The sequence below is a fragment of the Cebus imitator genome, unplaced genomic scaffold (genome assembly GCF_001604975.1).
Source record: "Cebus imitator isolate Cc_AM_T3 unplaced genomic scaffold, Cebus_imitator-1.0 Scaffold79, whole genome shotgun sequence".
Classification (NCBI taxonomy): Eukaryota; Metazoa; Chordata; class Mammalia; order Primates; family Cebidae; genus Cebus; species Cebus imitator.
The window spans coordinates 3,767,715-3,784,136 of record NW_016107394.1 but is presented as its reverse complement, the minus strand read 5'-3'; the positions used below and the strand labels follow the sequence as shown (position 1 = coordinate 3,784,136).

Genomic DNA, 16,422 nt, shown 5'->3' with positions numbered 1-16,422 from the left:
AAAGAAAAAAAGAAAAAATTAAGTAACTGAAATAATGGAAGAAAAGGTATAAGCTAGTCACCATCTACAGGAATTTCTTCCCTCCTCTTGGAATAAACTTAGAATGACAGGTAAGGTCTAAGTGGCTCCTGTTTTCCTGTCTGGCATCACTTCTCACCACTGCCCCCATCTGCAAGGACCATACCCGTCACAGACCCCTCAAAGCAACCCATCATCACATGCCTTCATATATGAGATTCTATACATGAGATTCTACAAATGAGATTCTACCGAGGCAAGCTCTTTTCCTCCTTAATTGGTAACTTCCTACTCAACAAGACCCAATATTTCTCATTTCCTTGGAGAAGCAGTCTTACCTCCTTCCCTCTCCTTTTCCTTAAATTTCTGTGGATAGTGCTGTCAGACAAGTGATCACACTGCACAATAGTCTTTTACTTGTGTTTACCATTAGATTCCAAGTGCCTCAACGGCAGAGTCTGTATCTTTTATTTCTGTTTTTCAGTGCCCTGCACCAAGCCTGGTACCCACAGAAGCTACTCAATAAATATCAGCTGAAAAGGAAGGAAATCAAAGGAGGAAGGGACAGAATTGTAGAAATTGTTAAATCCTGCAACAGAGAGATTGTATGATTCTCTTTGGCAATCTTTATTTTTATTTATTTATTTATTTATGAGACGGAGTCTTGCTCTGTCACCCAGACTGGAGTGTAATGGTGTGGTCTCAGCTCACTGCAACCTCTGCCTCCTGGGTTCAAGCGAGTCTCCTGCTTCAGCCTCCTGAGTAGCTGGAACTACAGGCGTGTGCCACCACACCTGGCTAATTTTTGTATTTTTAGTAGAGACAGAGTTTCACCACGTTGACCAGGCTGGTCTCGAAAACTCCTGACCTTATGATCCGCCCACCTTGGCCTCCCAAAGTGCTGGGATTACAGGCGTGAGCCACTGTGCCCAGCCGGGATATCTTTAAGACCAAGAAAAAGCCTGTTTTCGAAAAGTCATGATCAAAACTACATAACAAACAGAGCTGGGTTCCTTGAACTAAAAATGATTAATCTTAGGCTAGCCAGGGTCTAAAGTCTGAGAAAATTACTGAGCTCTTTAAGGTTAAAAGTTATAGACAACCAATTTAAATGAAATGTTAGTTCATATTTAAGCTTAATTTTCAAAGCAATCGTTAGTCAGACAATCATGACAGTATGAATCATATTATCTTTTAATATGAGTCCAGGAATAATAAGAAGAATCAGAAAATTCGGACTGGAAAACCTTTATAAATGGAAAAATATACCCTTGATTCAATAGTCATCTATATGCTAGGCTAAATCAATGTTAAAGCCAATAAAAATTTCCACTCTGTAGAAGACCTACATCATGTAATGAATGGTGACTCACCTTGGACTCCTCACATCCAGCTGATAAATGTTTCCATCTTGAGTCCCAGCCAATAGCAAGAAGCCAGAGAGAAAAGTACAGCAGTTGAAAGCATCTGAGCCAATAAAGAGGAACACCTGGGAACAAGTAGTAGGCAAAAATGCTGTTTAAAGATTAGTTTGTTTCCAGGAATAAACAGGCACCAAAAAAGGAAAAATTTCACTATTTTTTGAGATATTTTCTTCCTTCCCCCCTTAATTATTCTCAAATGGTAAATTACACATTCACCAAAAACTGAGAAGCAGTACTCCCAGAATTTCAGGAACCTGAGGTTGGCTAAGGACTTGAGCAGTTTATGTAACATATTCTGAGGTGGCAGTTTTCCAACTACTACCACTCAACATACTGTCTCACAGGATCCTCACCATCAAAACTCCTTCTTTTCCCCTTTTTCATGACACCTTCTATTTGAGAGCCATGTGCAATTCTCCCATGTAAGTTTTGCTCCATGTTACTTCAACGTTTTGAAGGAGGGTATTTTGTAGGAAAATAAACAGGCTTAAATAAAGCAGCAATGTAAAGAATCACAATTCTCCCCATGAATCTGAGAAATACGTTATTAGATTTTCATTAATTCCTTACTGTTAGCTCAAACTGATGTCTTCCCCAAACATTCTAAAAAAAAAGGCCAAAATCAAAATAAACAACCCTGGTTTCTCTCTGGAAGTAAAAGCCAGCATTAGCAAAAACTGTAATGTTCCTGAAACAAACTTTGAAAATGGAAACATCACCAGCACAATGGATTAACAAGAGGAAATGAAAACAGCAAACCCTGTGGCCAAAGCAAATCATTCCAGTTGTCTGGATGACGATTATAGGAGCTAGAAGGACATTTTAAAAATCTAATTTCTGGGAAGAGAGAATTTAGTTAAGAGCATAATCTGCCCAGAAAACTTCAGAGGATGTAGGAAGAAACTTCAACTAATAGTTCTGTTCATTAACTGATCAAGAGTCCTGAATGCATGAGTCCTTTTTTTTGAGACAGGGTCTCACTCTGGTTCCCCAGGCTGGAGTGGAGTGGCATAATCTTGGCTCATTGCAGCCTCGACCTTCCAGGCTAAGGTGATCCTCCCACCTCAGCAACCCAAGTAACTGTAGCTGGGATTACAGGTGCATGCCACCATGCCCAGCTAATTTTTATATTTTTAATAGAGATGGGGTCTTTTGTCCAGGCCAGTCTCGAACTGCTGGACTCAAGCAATCCACCCTTTCTGGGCCTCCCAGAAAGCTGGGATTACAGGCATGAGACCATGCCTGGTAACATGAGTTCTTTACTCAAAATTTTTTTACATTACCTTAGAGGTAGCAGGACTCATAAAGAAAGAAAAGCTATACAACTTCATCATTTTAGGTAGCACACTAAGGCCCAGAGAGGAAAAGTGACTTAACAAAGATCACAAAACACTAGAGCATTTAATCCTCAACACATACCCTATTATACCTAATTTAGTGAAGAAAAAACAGGCTCAAAGAGGTTAAGTAACTTGTCCAATGCTATAACCATAAAGTATTAATACTTCTATTAATAGAAGTACTGAGATTTATTTTATTATTATCTTCAAGTGTTGCACAAGAACTGGGATTTAGGGCCAGGCACAGTGGCTCACACCTGTACTCCCAGCACTTTTGGAGGCTGAGGAGGATGGATCACTTGAGGTCATGAGTTTGAGACCAGCCTGGCCAGCATGGCAAAACTCTGTCTCTACTGAAAACAAAAAAATTAGCCAGGCATGATGGAGGGCCTGTAATCCCAGCTACTCGGGAGGCTGATGCAGGAGAATCACTTGAACCTAGGAGGCAGAGGTTGCAATGAGCTGAGCCAAGATTGTGCCACTGCACCCAGCCTGGGCAACAGAGCGGGCCTCTGTCTTAAAAAAAAAAAAAAAAAAAAAAAAAAAAAAAGAACTGGGATTTAAATGTTGCCCTTATTTCAAATCCCACACTCTTAATCATTACTCTATACTGCCTCTTATGCAGGTTTCTCAAAAGTGAACACAGGGAACAAGTAGAAATGTTTCCAAAATAGCTTTCTAAGAAACAGAGTGACTAAGGTTGCCTCCGAGTTCAAAGGTCATATAGGAAGCACTTGCCGGCTGCCTGCTCTGTAGTCCCAAGCACTGAAGTTTCTTATCTTCCCGGGCCAACAGCAGCATTTTTGCCTCTGTTCCAACCTCCCGTTCACCTGCATGACAAATGAACTGTGTTAGTAACAGTGAGGCCGATCGGCTGGCAGTGCCCACAAAGCACCAATACTAATGGTTGATTACTGATTATACTCTATGTTAGCAATTCACTTATTACAAAGAAAACATTTGTTATGTTCTGTATCTCACTGTGGTATTATTTACATAACTGGACATATTTGTCAAAACTTACAGAACCATACAATTAAAAAGACTGACTTTATTTTTACATTTTAAAACTGTTTTTTGGCCGGGTGCGGTGGCTCACGCCTGTAATCCCAGCACTTTAGGAGGCCGAGGCGGGTGGATCACAAGGTCAAGAGATCGAGACCATCCTGGTCAACATGGTGAAACCTTGTCTCTACTAAAAATACAAAAAATTAGCTGGGCATGGTGGCGCGTGCCTGTAATCCCAGCTACTCAGGAGGCTGAGGCAGGAGAATTGCCTGAACCCAGGAGGCAGAGGTTGCGGTGAGCCGAGATCGCGCCATTGTACTCCAGCCTGGGTAATAAGAGCGAAACTCCACCTCAAAAAAAAAAAAAAAAAAAAAGTTTTTTAATGGTATCCAATAGCCAAGGAGAAGCGTGACTTTTACCATATGTAAAAAATACCTCAGTAAATCCAAATTCATTTTTAAAATACGTGTGTGTGTTACTTGTTTTTGGTATGTTGTCCAGGGTGTAGTGCAGGAGCCATTCACAAGCACAATCATGGTACCCTACAGCCTTGAATGCCTGGGCACAAGCAATTCTCCTGCCTCAGTCTCCGGAGTAGCTGAGACTAAGGTGTGCACACCATGACTGGCAATAAATCCAACTTTTAAAATATTAAGTTGTTTGTACTGTGATAAGACACCACACTTGAAGCAGGGATACAATGCTGGAAAAAACAGTCCCTGACCTCAAAGATCTTACAGCCTGGAGGAAATGAAATTTATTCATTTACTCATCAAATATTTCTTTAGGGCTTACTATGTATCAGGCACTATTCTTTTTTTTTTTTTTTTTTTTACCATCATCTTCTATGTGATGACATCACACGCTATTCAAACTGCTAAGGAAATAGTGATGGACAAACAGATAAGGTCCTTACTCTCAAAGGGTCTACTGAATAGGTAAATAAACAAGTAGAACACTTTCAGAAAGTGATGAGTTCTAAAAGAAAATAAAATAGGAAAATAAGATCAGAAGTGAATAGATGGTGGGAGGCTAACTGGGGAGGGTAACTTTAAATTTAAACTTCAACTTTAGTTATTTAAAAAAACTTTTGTATAGAGATGGGGGTCTCACCATGTTGGCCAGTCTGGTCTCAAATTCCTGGGCTCAAGCAATCTGTCCACCTCAGCCTCCCAAAGTGCTGGGATTACAGGTGTGAGCCACCATGTCCAGCCCAAACTTCAACTTTAAAAAGCCTCTATGGAGGTCACTTTTCTCTTTTTCTTTTGGAGATGGAGTCTTGCTCTGTCATCCAGGCTGGAGTGCTATGGCATGACCTCTGCTCATCACATCCTCCACCTCCTGGGTTCACACGATTCTCCTGCCTCAGCCTCCAGAGTAGATGGGAATACAGGCGTGCGCCACCACACCTGGCTAATTTTTTTTATTTGTAGAGATGGGGTTTCATCATGTTGGCCAGGCTGGTCTCAAACTCCTGATCTACTGATCCGCCCGTCTTGGCCTCCCAAAGTGTTGGGATTACAGGCGTGAGCCACCATGCCCGGCCTCACTTTTCAACTGAATGGTGAGACCTGAATAATGAACAGAAACCAGTCATGTGAAGAGCTGCAGGAAGTATACTCCAGACTAAGGGAAAAAGAAGGCAAAGTCAGGCCAGGTGTGGTGGCTCATGTACCCAGAACTTTTGAGGCCAAGGTGGGTGGATCACTTGAGGTCAAGAGTTCAAGACTAGCCTGGGCAACATGGCAAAACCATCTCTACTAAAAATACAAAAATTAGCCGGGTACAGTGGCGTACACCTATAATCCCAGCTACTTGGTAGGCTAAGGCAGAATGGTTTGAACCCAGGAGGTGGAGGTTACAGTGAGCCGAGAATGTGCCACTGCATTCCAACCTAGGTGACAGAGGGAGGCTCCATCTCAATTAAAAAAAAAAAAAAAGAAGAAGAAAGCAAAGTCCAGGAGACTGGGAGAGTCCACTGTATCGAAAGAAGAAACTAAAGGCCTGCAGCCAAAATGTAGTGGGCCTGGCAGAGGGTGGTATGACATGAGAATAGAGAGAAATGCCATGCCACGGTCAGAAAGTATAAGAGCTTGTTGCAAGCCATGCTAAGGGGTTATGATTTCAACATATGTATAAAGGGAGGCCACTGGAGAGTTTTAAGCAGGAGTATGACATGACTTATGATTTTCTTAAATGACCACAGTGATTGTTCTGAAAAGAATGGGTTATAGGAGAATAGTCTAGGCAGTAGTACAGGCAATAGATGATAGATTGGACCATGATGTTGGCAGAAGGAAGGGAGAGATGGGGAGGGAGAGAGAGAAATAGAAAAATTAGAAACACTTTGAAGTTAGAAGATGATAGACTTTGCTGATGTGAGACATGAGGAAAGAGGGGGTGAACTGTGAGTGAATCTCAAGCTTGGTGCTTGAGCAAATGGGTAGATAGTGGTGCCATTTTCTGAGATAAAAAAATAGTCTGGGGTGGGGAGGGGTAAAATACTCCTTGTTAAACAAGGTAAGTTCAACTTATTTATTAGACATCGAAATAGAGCCTGAAACTCAGGTAAGAGGTCTATGCTTTATATGAACTTTGGAAATCGTCATCAGTTTAAATAATGATAGCTATAGAATAGATGAGATCACAAAGGGAGAAACTGTAGTTACAGCTGAGGGCCCAGGACTTAATAGTGGGGCCCTCTATTATTTAAAGGTAGAAGAGAGGAGTTTCATAAAAGGAGATCTTTAAGAAGTAGCAGTCAATGAAATAGGAAGAAAACCAGTGTTGTGTGGTATCACAGAAGCCATGAAAGAAAAATGTTTTTTGAGGAGAGGGTTTACTACATGAAATACCACTGAATTCAGAAAGACAACCTTAGAGAAATAAGATTGGATTAGGCAATAGGAAGGTCACTGGTGGCTGGGGCCTGAAGATCACGCCTGTAAGCCCAGCACTTTGGGAGGCTAAGGAGGGGGCATCATTTGAGGTTAGAAGTTCAAGACCAGCCTGGCCAACATGGTGAAACCTCGGCTCAACTAAAAATACAAAAATTAGCCAAGCATGGTGGTGGGTACTCGTAATTCCAGCTATGCGGGAGGCACGAGAATCATTTGAACTGGGAGGTAGAGGTTGCAGTGAGTTGAGAGATTGCGCCATTGCACCACTGCACTCCAGTCTGGGTGACAGAGCAAGACTTCATCTCAAAAAAAAAAAAAAAAAAAAAAAAGGAAGGTCACTGGTGACTTTAACAACAGCTATTCTGGTCAAGTACTTGGGCATAAACCATCCTAGAATAGGCTGAAGAGTAACTGGGAAATTAAAAAGTACAGAAAACAAGAAGTAATATTTTCATTTAAATTACTTTAGAGCCAGGAACAGTGGCTTATGCTTGTAATCCTAGCACTTTGGGAGGCTAAGATGGGAGGATCTCTTGAGGCAAGGAGTTCAAGACCAGCCTGGGCAACATAGCATGACCCTGTCTCTACAAAAAAAAAAAATTAGCTAGGTGTGGTGGTGCATGCCTATAGTCCTAGCTACTTGAGAGGCTGAGAGGCAGGAGGATTGCCTGAACAGAGTACAGAGGATTTTTAGGGCTAAGAAACTACTATGTATGATACTACAATGGTGAATACATGTCACTGTACATTTGTCAGACCCTATAGGATGTATAATACCAAGAGTAAGCCCTAATGTATGGATTTTGGGTGATAATGATGTGTCACATAGGTTCATCAGCTGCAACAAATGTACCACTCTGGTGGTGGATGCTGATAGTAAGGAAGGCTATGTGTGGGTGGTTAGGGCAAAACTTTCTGCTAAATTTTGCTGTGAATCTAAAAGGGTGCTAAAAAATAAGGTCTATTTTTTAAAATGTGAGGGGCTCAGACAATGGTAGAAAAAAAAATTGTCCTATGGAACAGAAATGTAATTATTATCACGGAAAAATAAGAATTAAAGTTACCTTATTAGGACCTTTATTATTCTCTCACCACAGCTTTTTAACCCATTTCCCACTACTACCCCTCTAATTCAACTTTCTTTTTTTATTTGAGACAGAGTTTCGCTTTGCTCTTGTTGCCCACGCTGGAATGCAATGGCACAATCTCAGCTCACTGCAACCTCCGCCTCCCAAGTAGCTGGGATTACAGGCGCATGTCACCACACCTGGCTAATTTTTATATTTTTAGTAGAGACTGGGTTTCATCATATTGGTCAGGCTGGTCTCGAACTCCTGACCTCAGGTTATCCGCCTGCCTCGGCCTCCCAAAGTGGTGGGATTACAGGAGTGAGCCACCGCGCCTAGCCTCTTAAATCAACTTTCTAGCCCAGCCAAGCATATCCTTTCATATAACACTCAGTTTCACATCCAAGCTGTTATGCAAACTGCCCCTACACTTACCCCTTGCCCTAGCTCCCATTCTCCTATCCTTACCAATCCTGTCTGTTCAACATGAACCTATACTTTGAATGTTTAAGCCAATTTCTTTTGTGACATCTTTCCTATCTACACTAACCGGGAACACGCCATCCCTCTGAAACTATTATATTTGCATTAGGACTCACTAATTTGCCAGACATAGTGGTGCACATCTATAGTCCCAGCTATTAGGGAGGCTGTGGTGGGAGGGTCACTTAAGCCTAGGAGTTCAAGGCCAGCCTGGGCAAAACAGCAGGACTCTAAAAGAATAAAATAAGTAAAAAGAATCACTAATTATTTCAGCCAAAATGTTACTGTTCTCTAAATGTTTTACAGCAAGCTTGTCCAACCTGCAGCCCAGGATGGCTTTGAATGAGGCTCAATACAAATTCATAAACTTTCTTAAAACATTATAAGATTTATTTTTTATTTAGCTCAGCTATCATCAAGGTTAAGGGTATTTTATGTGTGGCCTAAGACAATTCTTCCAATGTGGCCCAGGGAGGCCAAAAGATCAGACAATCCTGTTTTATAGGCATTTTTCTCATCTGCTAAATTAGATGGTACTTACTCAAGCACAGTGCTATGACATATACTTCCTTTATAGATTCCAAAGCAATAGAAACATGGTAGGTACAGAATAAATACTAATTGTATGGTGAAAACAGAAATACCAGGTACAGAGCAGAAAAGGATGAGGAAGAAAAGGGGAAACTAAGGCAAAAACTGAAGGGGACCTAAGAAAATAAAACAAGCTTACCTATCATTTTCAACTTACTGGGCATCTGCTCAGGAGAGCCAAGGTTTATGGAGTTGTCAGCAGCACCCACTGCCACTCCATTGATGGAAGAGCCACAGTCTGCAAGGACTCCCAAGCAGGCTGAGCGCCCACAATCCCAAAGTCGTGCCGTCCCATCTCGAGAACCAGATACCACATTCCTCCCCCGATCAACGATGGCTGTATCCAGGATACCTGGCAAGAGAAAAAAACTCCCTAAGATGGAGGATGGAGTAAAGGAATACAAGGGCAGAGAAGATGGAGCTGCATAAATGACTCCATCCCTTCACAAACATGTTCTGAACAGGTATCACATGCTGGCCACATTCAAGTGCTAGAAAAACAGGAATAAATAAGAGTGCCAGCTTCCCAATGAATCAATGTCTAGCTGTGAAAGAGAAGCATGGGAAAACAAGTTCTAGATTTAATTTTTAGTGAAGTATGCTAGAGCAGTCATGTTCAAGTTATTTTGTCTTCAAAACCCTTTTTTAAAAATAGATACCTTAACAAGAACTTTGGAGAAAAAAAAAAAAGTAGACACCTAAGATAATTCACTGCCTTTGGAAATCACTGCCTTGGCCAGGTGCAGTGGTACACACCTGTAATTCCAGCACTTTGGGAGACTAAAGCAGGAGAATCTCTTGAGCTCAGGAGTTCAAGACCAGCCTGGGCAACACAGCAAGACTCTGTCTGTACAAAAAATTTAATTCGGGCATGCTGGCTCATGACTGTGGTCCCAGCCACTCAGGAGGCTGAGGTGGGAGGATTGCTTGAGCCATGAAGTCAAGGCGGAAGTAAGCCATGACAGCTCCATGGCACTCTAGTCTGGGCGATGGGGCAAGATCCCGCTATATATACATATAATCACATATATCCTGCTGCTGCTTTCACTAATAATTGATTAAAAGGGTTAGCCTCTCCATTTGAAAAATGATGTGACTTCTCGTTCCGGCCAAACAAGAGTAGTCCCTTTGCTCCTAGGTCCTTCCATTTATAACTGAAAAGTCATGAACACCGCAAGCATAGGAAGACTTGGAATGATAGAAAGGTGGTGGAACAACACAGCAATGAGTTCCTGGATATCATTATTGCCTCCCACATAACCTGGACAGGACACTGCAGAAGCTTCCAACATGTAACTGCTAACAGGAACAGATTTAAAAAACAAAACTCCCAGTAAAGTCTGCTGCTCCTAGCCTAAAGACTGAGAAGTAGCAGCTCACAAAATAGAAATCTTCTTGGCAACATCCACCTTATGCCAGTAGACACCAACAGAAAAACTGTGACTCCTCCTCCGCCACGGTTTCAGTGGGGCTGAACAGGAGGTAATCATCTACCCCACTCCCGTGGAAGCGGGCAGCAGCACTTCCATTCCCCTACCCAGTGGGGTTGACCAGGCTAAGCAGTGGGGTTGACTGTCATCAGAATCCAGCAGTGAGCTCAGCTTCCATCCCCACCTGGCAGTGACAGACACAAAGAGGTGCCTGAGGGACTCACAACCCCTTTCCAGGTGTCAGTCAGCAGAGAACCGAGCTTATACTGCCACTAGGAGGCAATGAGGTGATGGAAGTCAGGTGGTGCAATTGTGTCCTACTTTTAGCAAGGTGACACAAGACCAAGGGGAAACTGAACTTCCACCTCCCCTGCCTGCAATGTGAGGCGGTGAGTCAGTGTTCCACTTTTGCCAGGGTAGTGACAGGGGAGCCCACTAGGAAGCTGAACGTTCTTATCTACCCAGTCCTCATACCGTACCTCAGCAGGCAACTGCCTGCCAAAAAAGATGACAGAATTAAGATCGAGTGGTATAATGTCCAAAATGTCCATGGATTTTAAAGTTTTTGAAGCCCTTTATTAGCTATAATCTGATACTTGCTATGGTACCTAGCTTCAGGAATACACAGCATAAAAAAAATAGAGTTAATTATAGACATAAAGACTTACAGTGGAAAAAAAGAGAAAAAAATACACAAACAGAATATGTCTGGGGGGAAAAAAAAAGACTTACAATACAATGGCACAGGTGTAAAAAAACAAAGTTGTCTGGAGCAGAGAGGTAGTGCAACCCTACCGTGATCCAGGCAGGGCTAGTATTTGTTTTATTAAAACCCATTTAATGAAGCCTACTATAGGTGCCCAGTAAATTAAGAGTACCTGACCAAAGTTCACATAGCTAATTAGTGGTCTTTTGCATACTCTCATTTCTCTTAAAATGAAATGACTTCAGATACGTAAACCCTGACAAAAACTCTACAGAAACTCAGCATAATATACAAGTGCCAATCCAATGTGATTAACCACGTCTCTCAATTCCTATTGAAAATTTCACTTTGTTTAGAAAAAGATGAGTTTATGAAAATGCCACAACTTTAAAAAGTAGTCAATTTAGGGCCTGTGTGGGAAAAAGCAACTCAGGTGGCACCTAATCACTATAGTGTAACTTTTCAAATAGATCCAATTTAAAATAAAATAAAAACTAAATCCAGGCCAGGTACAGTGGCTCACAACTGTAATCCCAGCACTTTGGGAGGCCAAGGTGGGCAGATCACTTGAGGCCAAGAATTCAAGACTAGCCTGGCCAATGCAGTGAAACCCCGGCTGTACTAAAATATAAAAATTAACCAGGTGTGGTGGCAGGTGCCTATAATCCCAGTTACTTGGAGGCTGAGGCACAAGAATCACTTGAACCCAGGAGGCAGAGGTTGAAGTGAGCCAAGATCGCGCCACTGCACTGTAGCCTGGGTGACAGAGGAAGGAAAAAAAAAAACCTGAATTCAATTTATACAGCTGACAATAGTTGTTGGGTAGAAGTAATTCTCACAGCTCTATACCCACTGGATAAAGGCCACTAGAAAAAAAGATTTTTCAGTCTTCCTCTCAGGAACAGATCTATCAAGCCTATATGGTTTGCTGCCATCTTGTTTCTTATTTTGCAATTGGTCACTAAAGTATTTTGAGTTTGGAAAATCTATGTTTCTATTTTAACTCCATAATACATTCAGCAAAAATCAAATTAGAAAAGATCTTAGGGCTTTTAAGAATCCTAAGGAATTACCATAAGGAAGGTCTTTCAGCTCTTATTAAACAATTAAAGATCTCATTATGTCTCTACTGGGAAGTTCCAACCACTATTTCAAAATGCTACTGAGTTCCATGGAAGTGACACATACTTATGGAAAAAACAATTCTGAAAAGTATGTATGCAAGGCAGCGATTCTACAGCTGTGGCTAGAAAGCTGACTACATTATTAACTGTGCATAAATTTCAAGCAATACTCAGCAAAGAGCTGCAATCTAGTTTTCTTTTACTTTTTCTTTTTTTTTTTTTTTGAGACGAAGTCTTGTTCTGTTGCCCAGGCTGTAGTGCAGTGGCATAATCTTGGCTCACAGCATCCTCTGCTGCCCAGGTTCAAACATTCCCCTGCCTCAGCCTCCTGAGTAGCTGGAAATACAGGTACACGCCACCACACCCAGTTAAGATTTTTGTATTTTAGTAGAGACGGGGTTTCATCATGTTGGCCAGGATGGTCTCGATCTCCTGACCTCATGATCTGCCCACCTCGGCCTCCCAAAGTGCTGGGATTACAGGCATGAGCCACTGCGCCTGGCTAATAGTTTTCTTTTTCTATGAAAGCAGAGTGGAAAATTATCACCCTCTCTTTAGTAAAATGTCATTCACAATATAACAGCATCTAGTGTGGATCTCTTAACACTTAGATGACAAGAATAAAGAAAAGAAGAGCCAGGCCAGGTGTCGTGGCTCATGCCTGTAATCCCAGCACTTTGGGAGGCCAAGGCAGGTGGATGGCCTGATGTCAGGAGCTCGAGACTAGCCTGGCGAATACAGTGAACCACCGCCTCTCCTGAAAAACACACAAAAAATTAGCCAGGCATGGTGGTGCACGCCTGTAATCCTAGCTACTTGGAAGGCTGAGGCAGGAGAATCACTTGAACCAGAGAGGCAGAGGTTGCAGTGAGCTGAGATTGTGCCATTGCACTCTAGACTGGGTGACAGAGCAAGACTCTGTTTCAAAAAAAAAAAGAGGAGCCTAGAGAAGCGGGAACCTATGAAGAATGACTTTAGAAAGAAGATATGAAAGTAGCAATTTCGGCTGAGTGCAGTGGCTCATGCCTGTAATTCCAGCACTTTAGGAGGCCAAGCTGGGCAGATCATGAGGTCAGGAGTTCGAGACCAGCCTGGCCCCGTCTTTACTAAAAATTCAAAAATTAGCCAGGCATGGTGGTGTGTGCCTGTAGTCCCAGCTACTCGGGAGGCTGAGGCAGAAGTTCACTTGAACTTGGGAGGCGAAGGTCATAGTAAGCCAAGATGTAGTGAGCCACTGCACTCCAGCCTAGGTGACAGAGCAAGATTCTGTCTCAAAAAAAAAAAAGAAAGAAAGTAGCAATTTCAAGGATGTCTTTCTAAGAGAAGTAGCCATAGCTGAGACTTTCAGGAAGCTGCAAAAATCTTTACTGTTATTTTTGTTTTGTTTTGCTGAGATGGCAGTCTCACTATGTTGCCCAGGCTGGAGTGTCATTGTTATTCACAGGCACAATTATATCACACTGCAGCCCTGACTCCTGGCCTCAAGAGATCTGCCTACCTTCGTCTCCCAGATAGTTGGGATTACAGACATGCTGGAAAAGGCTTTAGATATCAAACCAAATAGATGCAAGTCTTTGGCATACAAACCAGAAAAGCAAAAGCATTTCCTTCAAGAAAAGATTCAGCAGAATCACAGATAAGCATCTCAGCCAAAGTCTGAAAATATGATTAACATTAGATGATAGATAAGAAAACAAAAACAAAAACAAACAAAAAAGAATAAATGTTAGATAAAACTATTCCTGAAATAAATATTTGTAAAAAACAAAGCAAATTTCATATTCCCAGGTCTATATTCTTAACAAGTTTATTTAAATTATCTAGCTTCTCTATCATATTAAGCTATTTTAATGTTGCTAGGGAGCAATATACCTACAAGTATATATGGGAAAATTAATGACTATGACTCGTATCTCCTAAAAAAATAAGCCTTGAAGCACCTCCTATTACTTGGAGGCAGCACAGCCTATTTCTAAGAAAGTATTTCAGACCTGGAAAATAATGGCCCAAGTGCTGAAACTGCAACCTGGTTTCTTAAAATTATCCTATAAATGTAAGAATTTCCACTACCATTGTGAGCAAAAAAACTAACTAGTTAACTGAAATGGGGTTTAATTTGGTCTCAATGTTTCACTGATTATGAAAGATGTAATGCTTATTATAAAAAATTAGGATTATAAATGTATATCCCCAAATGTAACAACCTTAATTAAATGGACTGGCAATTTAACTTCAAACTGATTAAAGTGCATTTTAGAGTTACTTATTGAAATCATATATTACAAACACAAAACTACTTTTAATCTATCTTTCCATTTGAAAAATTCAGCATACACATAGAAACCTTACTTCTGCTTGTTAATTAAGTAGAGAACACACTAATCCTTTAGTTATATATATTTAAATATACACATATACACACAGTATTGGGAGACCAATTTATATATATATAACTATATACACAGTTTTATAGATAGATAGATAGATAGATAGATAGATAGATAGATAGATAGATAGATTTTTTGAGATGGAATCTCACTCTGTTGCCCAGGCTGGAGCAAAGTGGCACAATCTCAGCTCAATGTAACCTCCGCCTCCCGGGTTCAAGCAGTTCTCCCACTTCAGCCTCTCAAGTAACTGGGATTACAGGCACGCAGAACCGCACCTGGCTAATTTTTTGTTGTTTTTTGTAGAGCTGGGGTTTTGCCATGTGGGCCAGGCTGGTTTCAAACTCCTGACCTCAGGCAATCTGTCCACCTTGGCCTCCCAAAATGCTGGGATTACAAGTATGAGACACCCTGTCCGGCCAATTCTGGTTTTTTTGATACAATTCATGGCTTTGGATAATAAAATGCTTCAAAGTCTCATAACTCAACAGTTTTTTTGTTTTTTTTTTTTGAGACAGAGTTTCGCTAGTTAGCCAGGCTGGAATGCAAGGGCACAAACTCAGTGCATTACAACCTCCGCCTCCTGGGTTCAAGTGATTCTCTTGCCTCAGCCTCCCGAGTAGCTGGGATTACAGAAACCCGCCATCACACCCAGCTAATTTTTGTATTTTTAGTAGAGACTGGGTTTTGTCATGTTGGCCAGGCTGGTCTCAAACTCCTGACCTCAGGTGATCCACCCACCTCAGCCTCCCAAAGTGCTGGGATTACAGGCATGAGCCACTGCGCCCAGCCCAGTTTTTTTTTTTTAAAGTCACACAAAGCAACTTGGAAATCACTTGATTGGAGACAGTGACATCAATCAATCTGTATGTTGCTAAGCTATCAGATCTATGTATATATATGCTGTTAAGCTATCAGAGATCAAATCTTGATTTTTGCCATGTTGTGAAAGAATGGGCAACCCCAAACCTGGGGCTACTTTATACAACCAACTAAAAAGGAACTTTCATGAACTGATAGAAGCTAGCCTGGATCTGACTTCATGTCATTTCTTCTAAAGTATATCATTCTGTTCACTCTAATAAAAACTCCCCTCCCAAGAAAAAAGTCAGGGCTGTTATACTCTGCAGAAGGTCCTACTCTACATCAGGACTTTCTTACAAGGTCACAAGAATGGAACAACTACATGAATAAAAGCTTAAATATAATTTGATTTAACATTCTGTTATTTAAGCTAAGAGTTATATATATATTCTTAGTAAAGAATGTTGGGAGACTCAGGATTCTGTAGAGGGCACAATAATTGCAGTGATCCAAAGGTATTTATAAACTGAGTGTGCACTGATGTTGAATTTGCCTCTTGTTAAATTCAACATGCAGAGTCATGACTTGTTCCACTGAAATGTTTTCCTGTGCCCCACACATTCAGAGGGATGGCCAGATCTGAAGTGAAGCCTGCACTGTTCCTCTAGACTCTTCTGGCTCCTGGGCTCCCCAGATTTGTAGGCCATTCTGACTCCTTAAATCTCTCAGTTCTTCAGGAGGTGATGAGTTCTTCAGTAACATGAGGAAGGCTCTGAATATTGTTTCTATTCCCTCTCAATGTACCCATTTTCTTATAGTAATAGAAGTAAACTATTTATATACTTAGGTTAATGTATATGTTTGCTAAAACATCAGCATGTAATCTGACAAACTGTTATAAAGAAATACTAAAACTTGGCCGGGCGCGGCGGCTCCTGCCTATAATCCCAGCACTTTGGGAGGCAGGTGGATCATGAGGTCAAGAGATCGAGACCATCCTGGTCAACATGGTGAAACCCTGTCTCTACTAAAAAATACAAAAATTAGCTGGGCGTGGTGGCATGCGCCTGTAGTCCCAGCTACTCGGGAGGCTGAGGCAGGAGAATTGCTTGAACCCAGGAGGCAGAGGTTGCGGTGAGC

At 41.5% G+C, this 16,422-nt stretch overlaps 1 protein-coding gene across 5 annotated transcripts in view; it reads right to left on the bottom strand.

Moving 5' to 3' along the window:
* The window catches only part of PAAF1 (proteasomal ATPase associated factor 1), a 46,642-nt gene that overhangs the window by 9,173 nt on the left and 21,047 nt on the right, over positions 1-16,422 (bottom strand). For all 5 annotated transcript variants that reach the window (XM_037740118.1, XM_017532959.2, XM_017532956.2 and 2 more), the window contains 3 exons: positions 8,989-9,183; positions 3,521-3,612; positions 1,392-1,507 (listed from right to left, as the gene is read on the bottom strand). In XM_037740118.1, coding sequence (XP_037596046.1) covers positions 1,392-1,507; positions 3,521-3,612; positions 8,989-9,183 — 403 coding nt within the window. The remainder of the gene's footprint in view (positions 1-1,391; positions 1,508-3,520; positions 3,613-8,988; positions 9,184-16,422) is intronic.